The 25,646-nt window shown below is 40.0% G+C and overlaps 2 protein-coding genes across 2 annotated transcripts in view; one reads left to right on the top strand and one right to left on the bottom strand.

Annotated features, from left to right (window-relative positions):
• LOC145406584 (DBH-like monooxygenase protein 1) overlaps positions 1 to 9,581 on the top strand; it is a 94,380-nt gene extending 84,799 nt beyond the window's left edge. Inside the window, exons 10-13 of the mRNA XM_080277661.1 lie at positions 1,197 to 1,340; positions 5,858 to 6,032; positions 8,373 to 8,547; positions 9,396 to 9,581. Of these exons, the coding sequence (XP_080133787.1) occupies positions 1,197 to 1,340; positions 5,858 to 6,032; positions 8,373 to 8,547; positions 9,396 to 9,581 (680 nt within the window). The remainder of the gene's footprint in view (positions 1 to 1,196; positions 1,341 to 5,857; positions 6,033 to 8,372; positions 8,548 to 9,395) is intronic.
• The window catches only part of LOC145406681 (DBH-like monooxygenase protein 1), a 588,166-nt gene that overhangs the window by 263,965 nt on the left and 298,555 nt on the right, over positions 1 to 25,646 (bottom strand). The window lies entirely within an intron of this gene.

The following is a 25,646-nucleotide window of genomic DNA, read 5'->3' as shown; positions in this document are numbered from 1 at the left end:
AGGGCGTGTCTTGGATGCAACTGTGTCTAGTTTATCTAGTAATGGAGAAGTTGTCACGTTCAGAGCAAGGCGAAAGTCGATGCCACACTCACGCACGAATACAGCCTGCCTCGTGGCCAAAAAAAAACGTATATTCTTGAAGTCCTTACTTATCAATGCAACCACTTACAGACCTGGGGATGGTTTTATTCGCAAGTAGAAGAGTTGTTGAGTAATATGGTTATTGATCTGTTTCCCTAACTGCTATACTTTCCGAGATATAAAGGTCTGAAAACAAGCAACTTTGGGAAAATTGCCCATACTGAGGGGGCGATGGCAGTATAAACAGCCTAGCGCAGAGTTACTGAGAGATAATACTTAAAATCCAATCTATCTATCTATCTATCTTTTGCCAGACGCCTTAATCCCGTAAGGGATGGCCACAAACATATCACCTCTATGTCGCCTGTCCCCCACCATTTCACTGACTTGCTCCCAGCTCACACCCCCCTCTCTCATATACCTCTTCACTCTATCCCTTAATCTCATCCTTGGCCTTCCCCTCCCTCCCTCCCTCCAAACTCATTCAAATACACTTTCCTCGTCAGTCTCTCGCTCTCCATCCTCTCCACATGGCCAAAACACCTCAGTGTGTTTCTCCTAAAGCTTCCTATCACACCCACATGCACACCACAATGTTATTTCACTTCCTCATTTGTCAATCTGTCTCTCCACGTGACTCATTTCCACTGCCCTCACTCTTGAATTGTGTACCTCCAACAAGGTCCAAGCTTCACTTTCATACGTTAGAGTTGGTATCATAGTACTGTCATGCAGTAATTTTTTCATTTCCATGCTCACTTCCCTGTTCTTATCACTGCTTTCAAAGAACCAGCAACCTTTCTTCCTTGTTGTACCCTTTCAACCACTTCACCCTCTAAACTTCTGATCTGCTGACACTATTTTCCCCTTGCTTATGTCTACTGTCTATCTGAGAATCTGTTTGTGTGGTTGTTGATGGTGGTGGTGATAATTTTAACACTTCATCTCCTTAGGCAAAGAGTAAATAAATAAAGAAAGAAAGAAAGAAGAATCTCATCTCTAATTCCAGCTCTAAATTTCCTTCCCTAAATGCATAGTTTGAAAACCCTTCTTGAAATATATAACTTCCTGCTTCCTGACACATTAGCTCTGTTACAACCTTTGTGATACTGCAGCACGGGCCATCAGAGTTCGTCATTTCCGGGGCAACGTGGAGCTGCCGCCCCTCATGGAAGACCTCAACTACGCTGCCGACTTCCAGCAGTCCCGCAGACTCTCCAAGGAGGTTAAACTCATGCCCGGGGATCACTTTGCAGTTGGTAAGTATACAGGTCGTAGTCTAAGTGGCTTTGGAGGTTTTGTAACACAAAATATGCTGTTACATTTACTCCCTCACTTACACTGATTACATTCTACTCTCAGTTTCTAGTCCTAGGCCTCAAGATAATCCCCAGCAATATTAGACAGGCGCATGAAGAGGTCTTGTGAGACTGTTTTATTTAGGTAGACATTGCCCCACTCTAATTCATCATTTTTTAAAATTCCGCTGGGTGGAGTCATGCCTTTGTAAATGGCAGCCTTCTTAAGCACCTACTGGTTACCTTCTTTATGGTGTTTTATCAAGTGACGTCACGTCCCTGAGCCTCAAAAGGGATTAAGTGCCCACAACATGGCAACGATTCTTCTTTAATTTCCTCAGCCAGAGAGGCAATATCCCGAGGTAACACAACCAGTTATTCGATTTTATTTCTACCGAGAACTGTAAGAGTCAAGTTAGGTCATTATGCCATGAACTCCTCCCAAACTGGCCGCGATCTTATATAGTTCCTGATGCCGCAAAAATCATGAGAACAAATCATTGGTACAGTGGGGCATCTACGTAGAAATGTTCTACATAACTGTGGCTGAAAGTGGCCACTCGACAACTGGGGCATGGATGACACTGGTGGTAAAAAAAATCTTTTACTACACCTCTGCCTGAAGCACCAATGGGATGAGGGGGAAAAGCTAACAGGAAGTAGGAGAAAAATGGGATGGACAGAAGAAAAGGAAAATGATGGTCGCTGGTGTTTACCGCCAAACAATGTAGTCAGAGAGCAAACAAAAGTAGAGAGGGAACAGGTTCTAGCAAGATGAAGGAAAAATAAAAGGGAAAGCAGTGGATTCAAGGTGAGGTATGAAGGGCCATAATCTGAATTCGAGAGGTATAAGGGAAAAAATCTAAACAATGAGGTGTAAAGTTTTTTGTTACTTATTGGTAAGGTGATGTTATTGTAGGAATAATCCATCAAAACAGCATCCTAAACAAACGACTTGGAGACTTTACTAAATACTGAAGGTACTCATGTGGTGACTGGTATTGGTTGATTTTGTCGATAAGGATGGAAGTCTGAAGGTGGTCTGGACTCTGTGAAGATTGCAAAGAGTCTAGATTTTAAGGAAACAAGACCAAGACTAAAGTGGCAGTGGGAGCAGAAGTGGGCATATTCTCGTGCATGTGCATTTAGCATGTAAATTCAACAGTACCTCTCTGTCAAACATTACATACATATGAAAAATAATAGGTAATTTTAAAAAATATATTTCCATTATGCTAGTAGTCATTATACTAGAACTTAAACCAATGTTTATAAATTAAACTATCGGACAGGTCATGCAACATATGATATGAACGAATTCTGACATGCTCTGCACAACACTTTGCACCTCATTATCTTTTTGTACAAGCCTTCAGTTGGTAGACCGTGCACTTACTTATCCTACTGATCGTGTGTGTGTGTGTGTGTATATATATATATATATATATATATATATATATATATATATATATATATATATATATATATATATATATATATATATATTGCTATGGACTAAACTCTTTTGTTCCTTTGACTTCCTCATATCTCAGCAATAGAAAAGTAAGAGTAAAAGTAGATGATGTATATTCCACTTTCCACTCAGTTAATGCCGGCGTGCCGCAGGGGTCAGTTATGGCACCAACCCTGTTCCTCGTTCATAATATTGATCTCTTATCTGTCACCCACAATCCCATCCATTCGTATGCAGATGACTCAACACTTCATAGTTCATTCACACTCAGAAATCCATTTACAAAGTCCGATATCTCTAACTCTCACCTCAGTACAGCCATCTTTTTAAATCAAGACTTATCCACGATCAGTGAATGGGGACAAACCAACCTTGTCTCATTTAATGCTAATAAAACTAAATATATACAATTTGCTAATAGGCAGGTATTCCCGGAACCGTTATAATACCTTCAATGCTACAAATATCCCCATTTCCAAAAGTATTTAAATTCTTGGCGTTTCGCTTGACAATGCCCTCAGCTAGACCTCTCATGTTAGATCACTTGCTAAAACCGCCTCAAAGAAACTTGGATTATTGTACAGAGTCCGTAACTTCTTCACTGACGAGCAGTTAGTTATAATTTATAAGAGTCATGTGCGCTCTCAGCTTGAATACTGCTCACCCATGTGGAGCGGATGTGGAGAGGTTGCATTGAAACAAACAGACAAGATTCAGAACAAAGCTGTTGGAATTGTTAATAACCCTGATATTACTAATAAACTACCTCCCCTACAAGTTATAAGGAATGTTGCCTCCCTTGCGTTATTTTATAGATATTTCTACAGCAAATGCTCAGACGAAGTTGCATCTATGGTGCCACCTCTCCATGCCTTCCCTCGTGCTACACGGGCAGCTGGCAGCGCTCATGACTGGAATGTCACTCAGCCATACTGCAGAACTTCTGCCTATCAGAATTCTTTCATTTCCCGAACTGCATCTCTCTGGAACTCGCTTCGCTAGAGTTGTTTCCCTCCAAATTTCAACTACTGCTGTTCAGGTCTAACTGTTACAGATATTTTATGAAAAAAGAACACCAGTAATCTAGTGCATGGATTTTTTTTCTTTTTTTATTCATTTGTTTTTCCTTCCTCGTTCTGTTATATATAAAATATATACAGTATATATATATATATATATATATATATATATATATATATATATATATATATATATATATATATATATGTGTGTGTGTGTGTGTGTGTGTGTGACAATTTTTTTTCATTTTATATCTAATGCATAAACAATTAACAGAAAAGATAATATCAACGTTCAACATGCTTTCAAAATGGCAAAGGCGGAGATTAAGTGCAATGTATCGAATCACGCATTCTTTAACCCCACTCACCTGTGGACTGCCAGGTAAAATGAGTACCTAGGGTAACACCTCGGGAAGTAACTGTGGTAACCAGGATACTGAGTGAATAACGCGCCACAGCCTCAAAGGCCAATGATACGGAGATGAGCACCTCGGCTAAGCGCCTCGTGGCGTCTATCCCCGCCTTTACCATTTGATGATTTCATCTAGGGAACTTATCTACCATTAGTGCAGAACAACTGTCATGTGTGTGGGGGAGAGGGGGGGGTCTTACCACATACAACTCGCAAAAGAGGGCGTATGTGCGTGCAGGGTGGGGGTCTCACATACTTGTCCATACTCTAAAGAGGTTGGACTCACAGGCTCTTAGTCTAATCGAAACTGGGTGGACACAAAGGCTCTAAACAGGTGGAGTCAAAGGTTCTTGGTATTATCTAAACGTTGGACTCAAAGGTTTTAAACAGGGTGGACTCAAAGGCTGTTCATCTCATCTAAACAGGGTGGACACAAAGGCTCTAAACAGGTGGAGTCAAAGGTTCTTGGTATCATCTAAACGTTGGACTCAAAGGTTTTAAACAGGGTGGACTCAAAGGCTCTTCATCTCATCTAAACTGGGTGGACACAAAGGCTCTTCATCTCATCTAAACTGGGTGGTCTCAAAGGTTCTTCTTTTCAGAACTTTCCTCTCACTGATTCCTTTGAACCTCTCTCTTTTTGTCGGAATTTGTGCTCTCTCTCTCTCTCTCTCTCTCTCTCTCTCTCTCTCTCTCTCTCTCTCTCTCTCTCTCCTGTCGTTACTATTCTGGTCTTTTTTATTTGAAGTGTAGCATTCCTCCCCCACTATGACAGGCATGCAGCACCCGTCTAGCTAAACACTCACTCCCATTCTGAATGAAAGAGTTAACTGGTAATCCAAGTGTTTAATACTGCTCTGGAACTGTTTTTCATATTCCGTTTTCCCATTGTCTATGACCTCCAGCCTTATAAACGCAGTGTGTCCAAGGATCTCGAAATTAATGCATATCTGGATTTAGCATTTTCTTTGTTCAAATCTCTTTTGAAAGGAGAAGTTTTGTAAGGTTTCAGCCCTGGGCTCTCTGTTTTCAAAAAACAGGCATGCCCGTGAAATGAGACGTGTGTGTGTGTGTGTGTGTGTGTGTGTGTGTGTGTGTGTGTGTGTGTGTGTGTGTGTGTGTGTGTGTGTGTGTGTGTGTGTGTGTGTGTGTTTCTTTCGCATTAGGGGACAACAAACTTTCTGTTGCTGATAGGTCTTCCACTTCCATATTTTCTTTTTACTGGTTGTCAGAGTTTTGCTTCATCCCATCAGTAAATGGAGAAGAGATCATCTTGAAGATGATGATGATGATGATCATGATGATGACTGTACATTCTCTACTTCTTTTCAAGGTAAGTTAGATCCGATTATCAAGGAGAAAGTAACAGGTTGATGATTTAATTTCTCTTCTCGCTAGGTCAGGTTAGGTTACAGAATGACTGCTTAGATTAAGTTAAATGGGAAGAAAAGTCAGGAAATGATGGCGACGATGATGATTCTTCTTTTTTGCTTTACATCAAGATGGGTTAAGCGAGGTGAGGAAAAACGAGCTGGTTTGAAAATGCTGGGTCTACTTGTTTTCCTGTTAGAGTGTGACTACGACAGCCGCAACAGAGATAATGCCACGTTCACTGGGTGGGGAACGCGGGACGAGATGTGCCAAGCCAACCTCTTCTATTATCCTCGCTTCTCTCTCGCCCGTTGCCGCTCATCACCACACCCGGAGATTCTCAAGGACGTTTTCCGCCTAAAAAGCTTCCCTGAGTGAGTGTATCATGTGATTTATTTATTGCGTCTTGTGTTATAGTGCTCTAGATTGTTCTAATGATTGAACAGTCTTAACTTCCTGAATCTGAGTTAATGTGATATTACTTTTAGTTCAGCCTAGGTCCTCCTCTGGCCCGAAGCTCTTGTATCTTCTGAAGTCAACAATCTTAGTATGGGAGCATAATTCATTCATATGTGCATCCTTTTCTAACCTTCACAAAACCAAGAGGCGTGTACGTTTCTTTCTCTCACAGGTTAAGGCATCAGGAAACGGATAGGTAGACAAATAATTATGACTTGATGCTAAACACAGATGTACCTCGCCACACGCGATGATCCACAAGTCACATACCTCACTAGGAAGTCTGAACTTGGCCAGCTATACAGCCGAACTTGAGTTGGGTGAATGGCAGTGACACCAGAGGGTGGTAAGCTCGCTTCCCTGATACCCTGACATTAACTTGGGGAGCACTTGTTTATGAATAAGTTAATGAAGCCTACATCTCACCCACCCATCCAGTTTAAATCCACCGAAAATACAAACTTGAGCTCGTGTCCCATATCTTGGAGTGTACCCAGCGGTGATGCCAGCAAGCCTCATCCGGCAGCCATCTAAGTATGCTAATGTAAGCATTATAGGCACTACTCGTAGTATATAATCTCATATCACAATGTGCAGTATGTAGTGTCTGCTGGAGACATACACAGCTTCTCACTAGGAATGTCAACCCACATGATGGATATCCACAGTCCTGTTTTCCCAGACCAACAAGAATGTCGTAACACATGATGTGTCTCAATTTTTTTAGTCCAGACTCTAGACAATACAAGAATATCATGATACGAGCAGGTTCACCAGACTGAGCCAGTTACCTGACATCATGGTAACTAACCATGGAAATCTACCAGACACTACATCCCCACGAAGCTGTATATACGAGTATTCTCAGACTTCGGAGGGCATAGTCAGATAGAGCCCGAGAGTACGATCAAGGGCAGAAGGCAGGAGGTAGGGTCAGCTAGGTGGTTTGCTGGCACACTGCGTTATGCCGTCAATCACATTTCAGTATAACCGTGTACAATAAACTCTGTAACCCAAGAGTGCTCTATAACTCACCTCACTTATGACACACAGAGGGGGAGGATGAGAAAGCGAGAGACCTGCCAATTCACTCAACGACGCACCATTTTACTAGCAGCGGCCCACGTTACAATCCACTGGTGATAGAGGGGAAGCCATTAATCTACAATACACCTACAATCTCTCCATCTAATCAAACCCCTTGGTTATGTTCATCGATACCCACTCTCCATCCCTCAAATTCAGCTACCTTCCCTATAGCATATTATACTCACAGTTTCTAAGATTTCACGAATTTTTAAAATATTAGCATGTTATATAATATTTTTTTTTTACTAATCAGATTATTTACAAAAGCTATTTGTTGCCTATTTATGCTGCTCAAGGTAATGGTCATATCAATAAACTTTCTTTCTCGTTTTAAAAGTCTTTTAAAGCACTTTTATATAATAGATAACAATATACACACATCACTACATTAGCTGCAGTAAGTTTTTGAATTTGTGAAATAGTCTGAATGTGGTAACTTTTTGCATATTAGGGTACAGCCATCATCATCGATTTCTGGTGACACATGCACCTATGTGTATTTAGTCGTGCCAAACACACATCATGACAACAACAAACCAAACTGCAGTATTACAGTATCGAATTATACTGATCATATTCACGGAGACCACAGCTGAATGTGTCTCGGCTGCAACATTACCACGCCACACAGCACGGCATACCTTTGGCTACATTGTGAGAGTAATAGTTATTCTGAAGATATTACGGTATGCTTGACATTACTTTGACTTCAAATTATATGGTTGTGTATAATCCATAACTAACATGATCATATGATTCATACGCTAAAGAGGACCTGATAGAGGCGTCTAACTCCTTCTTTAATCACTTTTACGTAATTCCAGCAATGAATCAATACAACATCGCTCACTGAATCATTGTGACACAGTAACTATTCTGTACATTGCAAGAAACAACAGACAAGTTCCTATTTTATCTTATGTTCAACCTAGGCGCGGCTAAACTGGGCCTAACAACAAGGCAGATGGCCCACTTATGGTAACATCGCTTGAAGACCTTATTAGAGTGCTGCCGTTTGTATTTTTGTGTTCAAAACCCCTACCCTAACATGAATAATATCGCCTGGCGATAGCAAGAATAAAATTGGAAATGCAGTACCGGGTTCAAGATGTTAAAGACCATCGTGCAATCATCAGGCATTCTAATCCTTTTTCTTCTTCTTCCAGAGACCTTAACTTGGCTGCTTATATATTAGACCCCGAGGTTGGTGACGGACGGCGGTACCAGGAGGCGGTGAACACGCTGCCCTGGGACACCCTTGACCGTCAGCTTATCAACAACAGGCTCACATATGGCGACCACGTCATCAAGTGCCAGTACAACTATGGCGACTCCTTGAAAGTAAGTCTTGACCTTTGACTAGCCAGGCCCTCTGACATAGCATAATCCCACTGACCAGAGATAATGCTAATCCAAGAAGGTAAGCCTTTGCCAGTTACCTTTGACTAGCTTGCCCCTTTGTCCAAAGATCATTGTAAACTCTTTGGCCTAACACATTGCTAATTCTTGAAAGTCTTTGTCTTTTACTGGCTAATCCCGTTGACTTGATCTAAAGCAACACTAATTCTTTTGACCCAATATAATAGTAATTCTTTGACCTAAAAAAATACTAATTCCCTTGATCTAATATAATATAATTACTTTGACATAACTGACTCAACACTAATTCCTCTGACCCAGCTTAATGCTAATACCTTTGATCTGACATACTGCTTATTCCTTTCACCTGACGTACAAGTAATGCTAACTTCTTTTAACTGACATGAGACTACTAATACCTCCGACCTGACATAGTGCTAATGTCTTCGACCTATCATGCTCCTAATCTCTTTGACATGACATACTGTTTACCCTTTTGACTTGTCATGATGCTTATTCATTTGACCTAACAACGGTACAATTAAATTTGTGTCATTATGATACTATACCCTTTTTATCTTAACCAGTCCCAGATTTCTGTCCCCTTTCAGCTAATCTCGCGTAGATTGTGGCATAATCAGATACTGCCACAGCTCAGCAAACTTTCATTCCACCACTTCACGACTAGCATCATACCTTAGTGTTAACCTGTGTTTGAAGTTCAGTAGTGAAGATGGAGAGATGGCATTTTTATGCCAGATTAGAGTAAAAGCAGTACAGTTGACGGTATTTCTCCTAGTTTCTCTCCTCAATGGTGTTCTCTCTGGCAGCTGTCCACAAACCTGACCCGGTACCCAAGAGCGACTCCTTACGTCCCCCCTGAAGACAAGGCCTGTGCCCATGTCCACGTGTCCACCACCAACTTGGTGCCCTCCAGTGGCCGCCCCTCTATCCTCTTGGCTGGCCTGGTCCCCATCCTTTTCCTCACAGTGATGCTGGCCCCGCTCGCAGTGTGAGAGTCTCGCCTCCACCACACTGGTACGTGGCTTCCTCACACTAGGGCCTGCATTTCCTGTATAGATTCTCTGGACCCCTTCATTCCAGTAACATCTTTTGTATTTGTAAAGCAGTTGGCTGTAATTTTTACGAGTCATATGCATTCTCAGCTGGAATACTGCTCACTCCTGCAGAGTTGATGTAGAGAGGTTGCACTAAAGCAAATGGACAAAATTCAGAACAAAGCTATAAGAATAATTCATATCCTTTCAATTTCAAATGAACTACATCCCCTACAGGTTAGCCAGAGTGTTGCCACCCTTGCATTACTTTACAGATAATTTTATGGCAAATGCTCGGAAGAAGTTGCATCCATTGTGCCTTCTACGCCCTCTCCCGTGCTACCTGGGCATCTGGTAGCGCTGATGACTGGATTATCACACTGCCATATTGCAAAACTTCTGCCTATTAGAATTCCTTTATTCCTTGAACTGCATGTCTTTGGAACTTGCTTCCTCGGATTAGCTTCCCTACAAACTTCAACCTTCAGCAGATCAAGCCCAACAGTTACAGATTTCTTTTATGACTGGGAAACACTTGAAATCTGGTGAATGTATTTTTTTTTAATTTAGTTTGCCATCTGTTCATCTTGTTAAAAAAAAAAAAAAAAAAGCACCAGACATTTCGTAGTTAAATCACAATGAAAATTTATTAATTTATATATTAAATACAGAAGATGAACAGAAGAAGGAAAACAAATTAAATACAGGAAAAAAAAACTCCATGTACCAGATTACAGGAGTTTGCCATTCAAAACACAAAATCCGTAACAGTGTGACTTGAACTGCTGTGAGTAGAAGTTTGGAGGGAAATTAATCTAGGGAAGCGAATTTCACAGAGAAGCGGCTCGAGGAAGAATAAAGGAATTCTGATAGGGAAAAATAATAGTGTGATAATAGTAAACTGCTATGGAGACTTGCGTATCCTGTAACTTGCTTAGGGTCATTTATAAACACTTCTGATTTTATACTGAGAATGGCAAATTTTATTCGAGGTTCTACAATATATTATGATATATTCCTGGCTATTTACATATTTACTTTATTATTATTATTATTATTATTATTGGACTGGGCAAACTTATGCTATCTGTACGTTGCTATTCCTCAAAGACTTCCGGATGATGATGATGATGATATTATTATTATTATTATTATTATTATTATTATTATTAAAAAATAGGACAGAATATAGATGCTAGGACGGCAATCAGGTGATGGGAAGCCAAATTGGAAATTCTGATGCACTGTGTTATTAATTTACCTTTTTCTAGTTTTCTTTATCTGTCAGATTGAAGATTTTTTTTTTCCAACTGTCTACTACAGGGACGCCGGAGTGCATATTCCTGATGTCTATTGCTATTCGGCACTCAGAGAAATAAAGCCAATCAGCGCACGCAGTGAGTGCGGGGGTGTAGGAGGGGTCTAATCAGATACCCCTGCAGTATAGAAACTAATTTGACGGGTAACTTGCTCCTTTTGTGGACAGATATAGTAGGTTAGGTTAGGTTAGGGTAGTGACTAATCAATAACCCACCTAACCCAACCTACTATATCTGCCCACAAAAGAAGCAAATTACACGTTAAACTATTTGTCATAACTTGTACAGGGATAGCTAACTAGGTCCCCCCCAACACCTCCACAGTCACTGCGTGCGTTGATTGGTTTTAATTTCTCCAAGTGCTGAACAGCAATACACATCAGCAATACGCCACCTATGCCACAGGGATACTTGGTTAAAAAAAAAAAAAAACAGTAGGCGATGATGGCCAACTCTAAGTGGACCATGCTTTGGCCCACCCGGGATACAAACTATAGATGGCGCTACTAGTGACCGGCAGTGAGCTTCAACATTAAATATCATTGTTTTCTGGAGGTACTCCAGTGTAACATCCCACCCAAGAATCATGGCCCTGGCTTAATAATTTTCGGTTCCTTACAGTAGCATTTCACTTGAGCAAGGTCATAATTTTGGCGTTTTTTATATTTTCTGCACCTGATGAACTTTGACCCTTGGCCTGCGGATATAAGTCTTGCATAATGAAGCACACTTATAGTGCTCATTAATGTCTACAAGCATGCAAAGTTTCATTTGATTCCATCCACCCACTGCAGAGCTAAGGAACTTGAAATTTGCAGAATGGCCCACCAGAGGTACAATTTCTAGGTGGCGCTGCCAGTGACTGGAAGTAAGTTTCAGCACTAAAAGTCATTTTGTATGGAGGTACTCCAGTGCAACACTCCACCCAAGAATCATGACCTTGGCTTAATAATGTTAGGAGCCTTAGCTTTCCATGTGAGCACAGTAGTGATTTTAGCTATTTCCACCATTTTTGCATTTGGTGACCTTTGACCCCTGACCTGGTCAATGTAGCACATAGGTGTACAGTACAAAGTTGTAGTACTAGTCAGTGTCTATAAGGATGCAAAGTTTCATTCAAATCCATCAAGCTGTTGGGGAACTAGCAAGGCATTTTTGAAAACTGGTACTGGTTGCTAGGGACACTGAGGCCAATTTTTGCAGGGTTGTCTCTCGAAAACTAGAAGAGAGAGAGGAAAAATGGAAGGCACACTTACGATAGGGAATAAACTCAAGATTATGCCTAAAGAAGTCAGAGCTTTCTACATCCATTAGTAATGCTTCTACAGTTCAAAACGTAAAAATTCTTTTGGCTGTTGCTAGGCAACGAGTAGTTGCCTACAAAAACAAAGACTTGCTAACATAACTAGGTCATAGGCTTGTCGCTGTGTCCAATTTTGGTCAGAATCAGTTAATTCTGAAGGGTAAATGTGCCTGCTACAGTTAAACAAGACAAACCGGTTGGCAATCATGGTCAGCTGTTAGTGGACCAAGCTTTGTCAGCGACCAGAGGTGAGCTTTGGTATGAAAAGTCACTCCTGTATGGTGGTACTGAAGGACAACATCCCACCCAAGAATTATGGCTGTGGATCAATAACCTTTGGATCCTTAGCATTTCGTGCCAGTCGTGATTTTAGCTATGTTCCATTAAGTGCATTTGATGACAATTGACCCCTGACGTGGCGGATATAGATCTAGTATATACGAAGCACACTTCTAGTACTCATAAACGTCTATAAGCATGCAAACTTTCATTCAATTACATCAACCCACTGTAGAGCTGGGGAACTTGAAATCTGTCAAATGGCTCACCAGAGGTACAACTTCTAGGTGGTGCTGCCAGCGACTGGAAGTGAGTTTTGACACTGAATTTCATTTTGTGGAGGTACTCCAGTGCAACATTCCAACCAAGAATCATGGCCCTGGCTCAATAATCTTTGAAGCCCTAGCATTATGCGCAAGCATAGTCATGATTATAGCTATTTTCGCCGTTTTTGCATTTGATGACCTTTGACCCCTGACCTGGCCAATGTAGCACATAGGTGTACAGTAGAACATCGTAGTACTAGTCAATGTCTATAACCATGCAAACTTTCATTCAGTTCCATTGAGCTGCTGGGGAACAAGGGGGGCATTTTTGAAAAATGGTACTGGTTGCTAGGGATGCTGAGGCCAATCTTCGCAATGTTGCCACTCAAAAACTAGAGGAGAGAGAGGAAAAGTGGATGACATTCATCCGATGGGGAATGACCTCAAGATTACACCGAAAGAAGTCAGAGCATTCTACGCCCATTAGTAATGCTGTTACAGCTCAAAATGTGAAAATTATGAAAAAAAGCGTTTTTTCAGCCGTTGCTATTCAACGAGTAGTTGTCTAGCAACCAACACCTTGTGGACACAACTAGGTCATAGGCTGGTCACTGTGTCCAAGTCTGGTCAGAATCAGTTAATTCTGAAGAGAAGTGCCTGCCACAATTAAACAAAATGCCAAACAAGAAAATGCGACTAACAATAAGGGCAGCATGAGCTAGCCAAAGGAAAGACCAAAAGCAAGAAACCAAGCAAGAAAACGTGACTAACAATAAGGGCAACAAGAGCTAGCAAGAAAACAAAAATCACATTATTTGTTTCTGTCCCGTCAGTCACAAAACTGATGACCATTTCAGGCCAACTTGTTCCTACCACTGTGAAAGCTCTGATGTACTGCTATAGATCTGTTTTCACCTGACAGTGCCAGGTCAATCCCAAAACTTGAAATTTGATGAGCCTTGGTTATGGTGCCAATTTTAATCCTTGGTTATTAGTCAAAAAAAGTTTCCCCTCAGGCTACATTTGGCCATCAACAGAGTTGAAAGGGGTTTGGGATTTTTGTCATAAGAACAAGCGTACTGCTGTGCTTAGCTACATCCTTGGTTTAGTGTCTTAATATCCCTGTCGAGGAATAGTTCACATGAAAACTATACTCACATACAGACATTGTGTATATTGTTACAATACAATTGCAGCCAAACATTTTGCATTTTCACAATGAACTCAGTTTACATATATGGTCATATATATTTAAAAAAAAAAAAAAACTTAGTTTTTAGGTATATTTAGCACAGCCATATTCTTCCAGTTCCAGTTAATTTAAAGCTTTTACTATTTCTTTGGGTCCAGTGTGCATATAACCCCTTTGTACAAGATAATGCATTTGTCGTCATTAGGGTCTGGTTGTGACAACACACACTGACACTTTTGGCGTCATTAAAGCATAAAAACTTTCGTCAGAGGAAAAGTTTTCGGCCAATCGGCGTCATTTTTGGAGGCATCATAGCTTCCCTGCTCCTCGTCAAAAGTAATGAGTTGGCAACTGTCGGTCCCGATACCAGCAAGAAAGTAGACAGGTTATTCAGTACGAAATAAGCTGTGAGTGGGGTAGGTACTGCGCAGTTCTGTCCCTTTAAATTTCCACTCTTACCCCCATCCCGGCCATGCAACATATTTTGCTATACCAGTAGTGCTTATGTATAGTGTTTGGGCACTGTTCTGATTAGATTTGGTGTTTGCAATATGAAACTTGGTGTTTGTGAAGCATTCCTGGTCGTTATCAGCTATTGGCCCAATGAAGATTGTGGTACTGTTTCTAATCAACAACACTGCCTCTACCCTGCACCACATATGAGTATTCAGCTATAAAAAATAGTGACAGTGAAGCATGTGAACATAATGTGCATATCTAGTGTACAAAGAATTCGTGAAATACGTGCAGTAGCTTAGAGGAAGGCAGGAAACCACTCAACAGTCATGACATTGCGTGGGTACACCGTAGTTTTTTGCAATTTTTCTCCAAAACTATGAGGCTAAGGACTACCGTTTTGGGCTCAAATGAAAGCCAATGAAATTCTGCATATCATAAAATAAAAACATAACAGTGGCGAGAAACATGTTTTGCTAGAGCTCCCCGAATAAAAAAATTGTTGTGTCAGAAATGGGTTTTATTTTTTCGCTTATTACTCGAACACCATACCTCGTATCAAACTGGGACCTTCGGCATTCGAAAGCTAATAAAATTCTCTTTCCAATGATGTATAACATGTAGAGATTGATTAGTAAACATTCGACTTATGATGCTGGGAAGTGAGATGTATGCTCCTGAATGTTTACTCACATGGCCCTAACGTACGTATAGAGTGTTTTTTTTTGTTTTTTGCTTATCGTGTAGAACAAACATCGACGAATAGGAATATGTGGGTTTTGTGGCAAAATAAATACGTTTGGGTGGTGAAAATAAGCCATGAATACACCTTTTTGGAGAATGCAGTGGGTGGGGGGGAGGGGAGAAGCCAGCGCGTCATGTCCCAGAAAATTTTAACTTATCCATGCGCGAAAGGGTTGACTTAAAAGTAGGAGTGATTTTTTTCTCAGACTGGGAGATTGCCATCACTCTGCATGCCTTAAGGGAGATTATCATACTAAGCATAGAAAAGGCAGTTCACAAATACATAAGTGTCAATCAGTTACTTTAGCTCTTTTCTTGCTGCTCTTTCCACACTAAGGCTCGTATTCTCGGCAGTTAAGGTAGCTCCCTAACACCTCTTCCTTACCCATTTATTTTTGGATAAGGTTGGCTATTATCGTTGTGTACGTTATTTATGCAGAATATGGTGATGTCAGACTGATTTTAGTAACACAGAAGATGGCAAGATGTAATAGAGAAAATAAATCACTTAGAGGTATTAGAGAACTTCCCTAACCGACGAGAATACGGGATTTGAATTCGAGGTGGCCACTGTCCTTCATTAGCTCTAAGATATAATTTCAATACAAAGTTACCTGTATTATGCATAACAATCAGTCAACTCAGTGGATTGTACCATCAGTCACCTCAGCTGTCAACGTGGATATTCCCATGGCCCCCACACACCTCAACACAAGGCCTGTCAAAATTTATTCAGACAAAGGCTACAAAAAAGCCCCTATATAAAGGAGTGATACCAGTAAGCTTTGCTGGAAACATAAGGAGTATATGAATGACATTGTTAAACAGATAAATTAAAGAGAATCGGACAAATCTTAAGTCCAAAACTGTTGAGCCCACCCTTTCACCAGTAGCCGGGTCTGTGACATAATCATGTAGAGGAAGAATGCTTCATTTAGATTTTTAAACAAAAGAAGAAGAAGGAACAATCAGAGCTCAACATCTGAAACACTAGATGTCCTCAAGGCAGTATATATGACTTTGCTCTGCGACTCTGACCTTCGACAGATTACTCTTAAAATCGGATAACATAATTCTTGCCTAAATATTAACCCTTCCACCAACCTTGGTTCAGATCAGACCAAACTGCTTAGGGTTGACTTTGCCCAGTAACCATGATTTGTTTTTATCTCTTCCTCTGAGTTAAACTTTTGACTATTCTCAAAATCAAACCTCTTTATCTTTGTTTTAAACAAAACCTGTCCATAAACTTTAATCTACGTCGAATGAATACTGTTTAAATTGACAGTGTCATGTGACTTTGACCTACCGAAAAAAAAAAAAAGTATTTTGGGTGATCCTCAACTCATTCACTAGGTTTGATCCAATTCTGATCAAAACTACTTCAGTTATTTAGTTTACACACAGACACACTTGTCAAACTTTTACCTTGCCTTGCTGACTTGTCTTGCTCTCAAAATTGAATCCCATTGTTCTTGCCTTACCCATAACACTTCCAAAGTTTACTATAAATTGTATAAAAACGTTAACCTGACCTTGCCCTAAGACCTTGACCTCTGACCTATTGTTTTCCTCAACAATAAGTTTATTCCTTCGATGACCTTCACTCAGTCCACCAAGTTTGGTTAAAACCAGATCAAAATTGTTTGAATTATTATTTTAACAGTTACACACATGGGTCGAACTTGACCTTGCCCTGCGACCTTGACCTTTGACTGAGTGTTCTCAGTATTGACAATCACTTCATTCTTGCTCAACCCTCAACCCTTCCACCAAGTTTGGTGAAAATTGGGTAAAAACTGTCAAGTTAATATTGCCAGGTCAGCATCTGACCTGGCCTTGTGACCTTGACCTTTTGACCTACTGCTCTCAAAACAATAGGTTTCCTCATGGGCTGTCTTCCAATCCTTCCACCAAGTTTCGTTGAAATTGGATAAAATCTGTTGGAATTATTTTACACACACACACACACACACACACACACACACGTACGCACGCACACGCGCGCGCGTGCTCCGCTGAAAACAGTACCGGTACTCACTTTGGGCGTCACTGGTATAAGATATAATCAGAGCTATTCCAGATTAAACGAAATTCACAATGATCGGTTATGAGAAGTCGGACTCTTTAAAGTGTGGAAGACGGTCGTAACTGGCGGGAAAAACAGACTGACCTCATCACTTTCCGCCCTGCCGGCCTCTCTTTTTTGGTGACGTTTTGGAAATGTGACCAGTGGCAGTCAGTAAGATGCTACTCAGATGTGACCAGCAGTTGCCAGTAAGATGCAATTAAGATATGACCAATAGTAGCCAATAAGATGCTACTCAGATATGACCAATGGCAGTCAGTAATATACCATTCAGATATTACCAATACTTGCCAGTAAAATACTATTCAGTTATGACCAATAGTTACCAGTAAGATGCTACTCAGTTATGACCAATAGTTGCCAGTAAGATGCTATTCAGATATGGAAACACCGAGAAACTAGAAAGTATGAGAGATAATGCGACTGGTAATGCTAGAAATGCTCCTGTTTAGTGATGCGATCGGAACAACATGAGTATTTCACATATAACCAGAGCCCATTAATAAGGGTTAACCAATAGGCTACTTCTGGCACTTAACTTCTGTGGCCTTTCTTTTGTCAATGCCGCATGGTATGAGTACACAGAGTAACACCAGGGAACTATGGTGATTGATGACCTGCCTGAAATCTCTGGTAATTTCCTCCGACATGATGCAACTGACCCTGGAACTCGTGAAAGGGCGGGTTCCCCAGATACATACTTAACAGTGTTTTTCACATACACCTTACTCTTCCAGCTTGGAGTGTGATTAGTGAGTAACACTCACCTATTGCTGTTAGTTGTACCTACAACTTATAACATGTAATAGGCGTCCACACTGAAACTGTGGAATGTGTTCGAGCGAGCAAGCAAGCAAGTTAGGCAGTGCTAAATATTGTCTCATGTGGCTCATCGTCTTCGTCTGATTTCTTGACCTGAAAATACTAAAAAGAACTTATTAGATTACACCAAAAATATTCCCTCAGACCTCCTAAAACCAACACTCCTCTTGTATTAATTTTAGGTCTAAGGGTTGGGACCTACCAGGTTAATAATGACTTTGCTCTTTGCTCACTCACAAAAATTACTTTCACCAAATCTCTTGGTGCGCTCCGATTTGAGTCAGAAATTCAGAGTTTCTTTCGTCGATCAGGGTATTGTAGTAGTCTGACTCCGATTCAGTCAAAAACTTCCAAAAATAAAAATAAAATAAAATAAAAAGCCAAAAAGAAGGGGTTATTTATTTTGAAAAGGCAAAACCTGATTGCTCTCAGCAATCATCGGAAAATACTGCTGCGGTACTCACACAGCCTTAGACCGTTAGCCTACTTCTTGCCCAGCCAGCTGTTACACTGATCTTCCTTATAAAAAAATCGTTTCTTCGATTTATGGAAAAACTACTGGGAATTACGGGTTGCGTATGAATTGAAAATAATTGAGGATTTTTATGAGATTTCCAAATTGGTGTCTTTCTTGTAACTTTAGAATTGGCTGAGATATCCCCCCCTAAAAAAAAGTTCACTATTGTACTTCATAGTTTTCCTTCCAACCCCTGCCCCCATTTCTTGCTGATGCGATAAATCTTCCACTCCGGTATATATGTCGGGGGTCCAAACTCTGACTAAATTTGGTGTTCTTGCTAGCGAAAATAAACACATGGGAATTCTATTGAACGAATTCTCCCCATTCCAAGATCCAATTTGCTGAAAAAAAAAAAAAAAAAAAAATCCAGAATGTTCGGTTGCAGGATTCAAATGATTTCACTTCAGTTATGGTAACTGCCTGACTGCTTGGCACTCCGTTAGGTTGGATAGTGGCATTCATTATAACCCTTTTCTGAATACATTTTTGACAGGTCGTGGGGTCAATAATGTTTTGGTGTTGAAGGTCCTGTGTCTGAACGGTTTGAAAGGTTGAAAGGGTTATTTTACTCAAGCGGCCCCATGTATAAGATTTAGGAGTACATACAGCAAGGTTTTGCAAAAAACTGGATACAATACATACAGTAACTTTAAACGGCAAATATACTGAAAAGAAATCATTCGTTTACCGGTGGAAGAAATATTAATTATTCAGATTGTTTTTCATTTGTTGAAGCATTCCATTATCTCTCCCACAAATTTAGCCAATTTAAGAATAAAACCGTGTTGTTTGCTGATGATTGTGACATCTTTATTGTATTAGGGTTCTCACAAAAATATCTTTTCAAATATCGTTTCTTTTGCGAAATGAAATGTGGACATTTAAACAAATACAGAAATTCGTCACCAATATAACCATCATTACACAGAGTACACACTCGTTCATTAAAATTAATGTTGTCATGTCTCCCCCTAACAATTGGTAGCTTATGGTCACCGCATTCATATTTACATAGCTGAATATCTTCTTGGTAGTCCAATGAAATAATATTCAACTCCTTACTTGTAGTCATTAACCTGCAATTTATACACACAGTGGTTTTATCAACATCTTCCCTCCATTTTTGACCATAAATATCACTGGATTTAACCTTGAATGTTTCCTTGAACCACTTGCCATAAAGTTCATTGGATCATCATATATGTTTGACATACCATTGTCGTCCATAAGAAGTTTTATTTTATTTAACCAATGTGATTTATACTGTTGTGTCACATGATGCATTAATAAACTTACATAGCACCTTTGAGATTTTGTATTCCTCACCAGTTGCAATTCTAAGCCAAAAGTTGATCATTGTGTTGTCTATGTGTTTGGATATACAATTAGTCCCAATTTCCCCATACACCATACAGATAGCAGTAGACTTAGCCAACTTAAGTAGTCCCTTCAGAAATATGTTGTATGTGTTATTTAGAATATCCAGGTTCTCATATCCCCAAATTTCACATCGTACAACAAAACTGGCAATATTACAGTAGTTAGTTGTAGAACTAACCTGGTGAAGTTGTTAGTTGGCATAACCTCAGGACCAGTCATATATATATATATATATATATATATATATATATATTGTACGACTGCTACAGTGTCTGCAAAAGGGCAATATTATGAAGCATAAATATTTGTAGATCGCAACAGTAACAAAAGATAAAGCTTCTCATCATTCTGAAAACCAGCCAATAAACCTGTTACTGGATATTTATTGTTTGATTAAGCCTTACACTGAAACTTGTATCAAGGCGTCAGTACAGTTAACGAAACTTTGTTGTAATGAACAATCCACCAGTGGTATTTCAGGTTTACTGGTGTACAGGAAACCATTTAGCTTGTCACTCAGTGACAGTCACCCACAGGCAGAAGGAAGAGGAAAGAATAATGGAAAGAAAGACAGAAGAGGGAGTGTAAAGTAACTCGTAGGCAGAAGGACGAGAACAGAATGAAGGAAAGAAAGACAGAAGAGGATAGAAGGAAATAAGGATGGAGAAGAGGAAACGGCAGACACCCTAGAGCAGCACTACATCGAGTGAGTGGATTGTGAGCCTCCACCTACCTCATTTACGGAAAAAAATAATTACTTCCAGGGTCTGCACTTACCATACGATGACCAAGGGATGCTGAAGTCTTTGGGTGACACGAAGTTCCTCATAAGTTTATAAAATTCATCACCCTCCCCCCCCACACACACAAAAAATAACACTACCAACAACACCTCCCATTTGAGAGCTGGTCATCTCACTGCCTGCCAAGTGGTAGCAGTGTTACCAAAACTCTTGAAGAGCGCCAAACTGAAAGTTTAAACGTCTTAAGCTTTAGGTGAACGGTTCAAACTTTCGCACTAAACTGGATTTCAGGTTCAAAATGCGCTAGGTATAGAGTGAAATCTAATATTTTTTCTCGCTAAATTTGTATAAAAACGCTAGATCTAGCGACAAAAATGGCGAACTGGCAACACTTGCTGGAAGATTAGCCTCCATCAGTTTTTTTTTTTTTTTTTTTTTTTTTCGTGTCCGACTCTGGGCAAAGGCTCCAGGGAATATTTCTTGGGGGCAGTGACCTAGTCCAAGGCCAAGTAGTCCTCCTACACCTCCACATGTCACCACTTCGGCGCTAACACCCACCATCCATATTGAATACATGCTAGGGCTGTCTCATACAGGAGTGGTGTATTGGTATTAGCGGGGGTATTTTTGCGACATCTCGGCGGGTCATCTCGTAGATCAGGAAAGTCTGCTTCTAGGAAATTCAAATCCTTAAACTGTTCCCTGGCCCAGCCGGGATTCGATCCTGGGTCCATTAGGACTGCAGGCCGCTTCTACCGATTCAGCCACCGCCTCCCCCATACCTTGGTCAGTGTTTGAGTGGCTTTACAAAAATAAATTTTACAAGGCTGAAAAAAAAAAAAGAACAACAACAAGCGTTGTAAAAGTTAGGAAATGGTGAGAAAATACGAAAAGAGATTCACCTAATTCTTTCCCACACTGACATTATGCCTCTCAGTTGGGCAAAATTGTCAGTTGAGCAAATTATACTTGCACGACGGTCGCTGTCCTGGCATGACTAACAGTGCGTCTAATACATCAGCAGTCGTAATATGAGAGACTATGGGCAAGTATTTAATATTGATTTAATTAGCTGAGTTTACCATTTTCTACAATACCTGTTATCTCCACTCGCACACCATAAAGGGTAACTTAAGATTCCAGATGTTTTAATTTTCTATTCATATATTTATTTTGCCATTTACAGCAGTACCGTAAGGTGTGTTGAAACAATTTTCCTCTCAATTTAAAGTTTTAATGCGAGATATGTGTGAAAAAAAGAATATATATATATTGTTGGCATATACGTGAAAAAACGACTTTATAAGTTTTGCCACTAAATTTTCTGGGGACTAGCTGCATGGCAAAAATATCTGTTGAAATCTGTATACTCTATATATATACATATACTCGTGCATATATATATATATATATATATATATATATATATATATATATATATATATATATATATATATATATATATATATATATATATATATATATATATATATATATATATATATATTAACGCCGGCGTGCCGCAGGAGTTAGTTTTGGCGCCAACCCTATTCCTGGTTCATATGAACGATCTCTTATCTGTCACCCACAATCCCATTCATTCATAAACAGATGACTTAACACTATATAGTTCATTTACACTCAGACATCCATTTACAAAGTCTAATATCTCTACCTCTCAACTCAGTACAGACATCTGCATAAATCAAGACTTATCGACCTATCTACGATCAGTGAATGGGGACAAAACAACCTTGTCTCTTTTAATGCTAGTAAAACTAAATATATACAATTTACTAATAGACAGATATTGCCAGATTCGTACATTACCTTCAGTGCTACTAATATTCCCATCTCCAAAAGTATTGAAATTCTTGGCGTCTCTCTTAACAATGCTCTCAGCTGGACCTCTCATGCTGGATCACTTGCTAAAACCGCCTCAGAGAAACTTGGATTAATGTACAAGAGTGCGTAACTTCTTCGCTGATGAGCAGTTAACTATAATTTATAAGAGTCATGTGTGCTCTCAGCTTGAATACTGCTCACCCTTGTGGAATGGATGTGGAGAGGTTGCATTAAAACAACTAGACAAAATTCAGAATAAAGCTGTTAGAATTATTAACAACCCTGCCATTACAAAAAAAAAAAAAAAAAAAAAAATTACCTCCCCTGCAAGTAAGAAGGAATGTTGCCTCCCCTGCATTATTTTACAGATATTTTTGGCAAATGCTCAGACGAAGTTGCGTCCATTGTGCTACCTCTCCATGTCTTCCCTCGTGCTACACGGGCATCTGGTAGTGCTCATGACTGGAATGTCACTCAGCCATATTGCAGAACTTCTGCCTATCAGAATTCTTTCATTCCCCGAACTGCATCTTTCTGGAATTCGCTTCCCAAGAGTTGTTTCTCTCCAAATTTCAACCCACAGCTGCTCAAGTCTAACTGTTACAAATATTTTATGAACAGAGGACACCAGTAATCTGGTGTATGGATTATTATTTTTTATTCATTTGTTTTTCCTTCCTCCGTACTTGTATTATATATATATATATATATATATATATATATATATATATATATATATATATCAGCAGCAGCCGTTGAGGTCCACCGCAGGACCGGCCTATCCCTACCGAAGCAGGGACGATACAGCCAATGTATCTCTACCCAGTGGCTTAGGCTGTCTGGTAGAGACTGTATATAAGGTGAGAAGTGCTTGTAAGTGTAATTGTAGTGTTGTAGTGGCTTTGGATGTGTGTGTAGTCTGTGAACCAATTGTAATCGGCCCGCCTTAAGCCAATTGGGTGCAAGCATACTAGTATGCGACACTGGTTCAACCACAGCACCCCTTATGTCCGCCAAAGTAGCAAGTGGCTCGGTGAACGATTCCCAAAGTTTCTACAACTCTGGCGGGAGGCGAACCCTCATCCACCAGCATGCGAAACGCACACTTTACCACTGTACCACTGAGGCTCATATATATATATATATATATATATATATATATATATATATATGTGTGTGTGTGTGTGTGTGTGTGTGTGTGTGTGTGTGTGTGTTGAAGGGGCTCACCAATGTAACAAGAATTTACCAGGTCACAGCACTCTTTTCACTTTAATGTGTGTGTCAGATGTCACAGGCAGATGGGCCAACATAGCCTAAAGAGGAAAACTGGAAGGGAATTAAATGAAGGACAGAGTTTGAGTGAGTTTAATCACTCTATCCTTGACTGACCGTCAAACCATTCATCGAGTCTGACCAAACTGTTTAAGGTATCTTGTCCACATACAGTCACACACACGCCAAGCAAAACAATACACTCCCGCAGTACGCACACGTAGTTACAAATCATTCTTTTAATCAAAAACGCATTATTTTGCTACTAATAAAACTTTGGAGCGATGTGTAATACATTAGAGCATAATAATACTCTTACGGCTTGTATAATTAATGCATTCTTTATACTTTTAGGATTATTTTGTAAAACTGTGACACGCGGTCAGTAAATAAACAAACAAATAAAGGACAGGGGTTGGATGCCCTTTAGGCTCCCTAGAATATGTAAACGCGAGTTTGACGGTACTGGCATTCACTTCCCATGAAAGTTTAATTAACCTCCCACTCGACTCGGTTTACCTTAACTTGGTCCAGTTTTCCGTCTTTATGTAGTATATTTCACGCAGCTCAGTGACTGAATAAGCCTAAACTATGACTACATTCCTCTTTTAGCACTTCTTCATGACTACCCTACTTCCCTTGATGGCATTACGTGATATCATGCTACATATGGAAGGCTGTCACACCATCTGGGACATTCGATCCAGTAAACATCCAAGCTTACACCAGTCACGATTGAACGTTGGTTTGGGTGGCTGGGTTTTCTCGTAGCTCGTTAAAGCGTCTGGCCTTACCCATATTATAGTACTTTCAAGCCGCCAGTCACCATTTAATGGTTAGTAGATACAGTGTGTAGCCTGACTCTTGGAAGCTGGGAGATTTCCTTGTGACGAGCTTAAATGCTTAGTGTAAGCCAAAATAAATTACAGCACAGTACATAAATCTTGATGGTAGTAGGGGCTCACCATCCACCCACTCAATGTAGTGTTACCTTTGGGTAACTCTACACTGGATGACAAGTCATATGGCTTCTTGTAATCCAAGAAACCGTTTACAAAACTGAGTGGTAAACGTATAAAAAAAAAAAAAAATGGATGACTGATGATCTGGTGGGTTGTCACTCCAACCACATTTGCCCTATAAAAGTTTAAATCCAATGGGTGTGTATAGTTTTTGCTCTTATAATGCTACTCAAGGATTAGATACTGGTCACTCTTGTCTTAATGTCTGTGTTAAGTAGCCTAGTCCAGGGTCCCTACATTCCTGATGGGGCAGCAAGGGACTGGATGATAGTCATAATCTGTTGTTCATGATTTTTGCAGAAACGTTTCTGTCCTCTCTCTTAGCCTTATTGCGAATCAAAATCGGTTATGAGACAATTTATTTTGAGGTGAACTGATTGCGTTATACCTTCTTTACTCTAACCTGGCATAAAACTGACATCCCTCCATCGTGAATGTTCAGTTGTAGCAATGGATTACCGGTTGAATATAATGCTAGTCACGAAGAAGTGCTGCTGAAAAGACGTTGAGCTTTGACCCATAGCGTATTGATCCATGTGGGGATTCGATGTCACAGGGGAAGAAAATGGGTACATAGTGATTAATAGGTCGATGGAAAAAAATAAGTCCATGGAGGGAAAATAAATCTTGGGAGAAAATAAGTCCATGGAGGGTTAATGGGTCCATGGGTAAATAGGCCCTGAAGGGACAATAGGTCTGTTGGGAAGAAATAGGTACATGGGCAAAAAAAAAAAGGTCAATGGGAGAAAGCGAGAAACTAATCTATGTGCA

The sequence above is a fragment of the Coenobita brevimanus genome, chromosome 71 (assembly GCF_032717465.1).
Source record: "Coenobita brevimanus isolate Jiangsu-jjx chromosome 71, ASM3271746v2, whole genome shotgun sequence".
Classification (NCBI taxonomy): Eukaryota; Metazoa; Arthropoda; class Malacostraca; order Decapoda; family Coenobitidae; genus Coenobita; species Coenobita brevimanus.
This window is presented reverse-complemented; position numbering and strand designations above follow the sequence as displayed.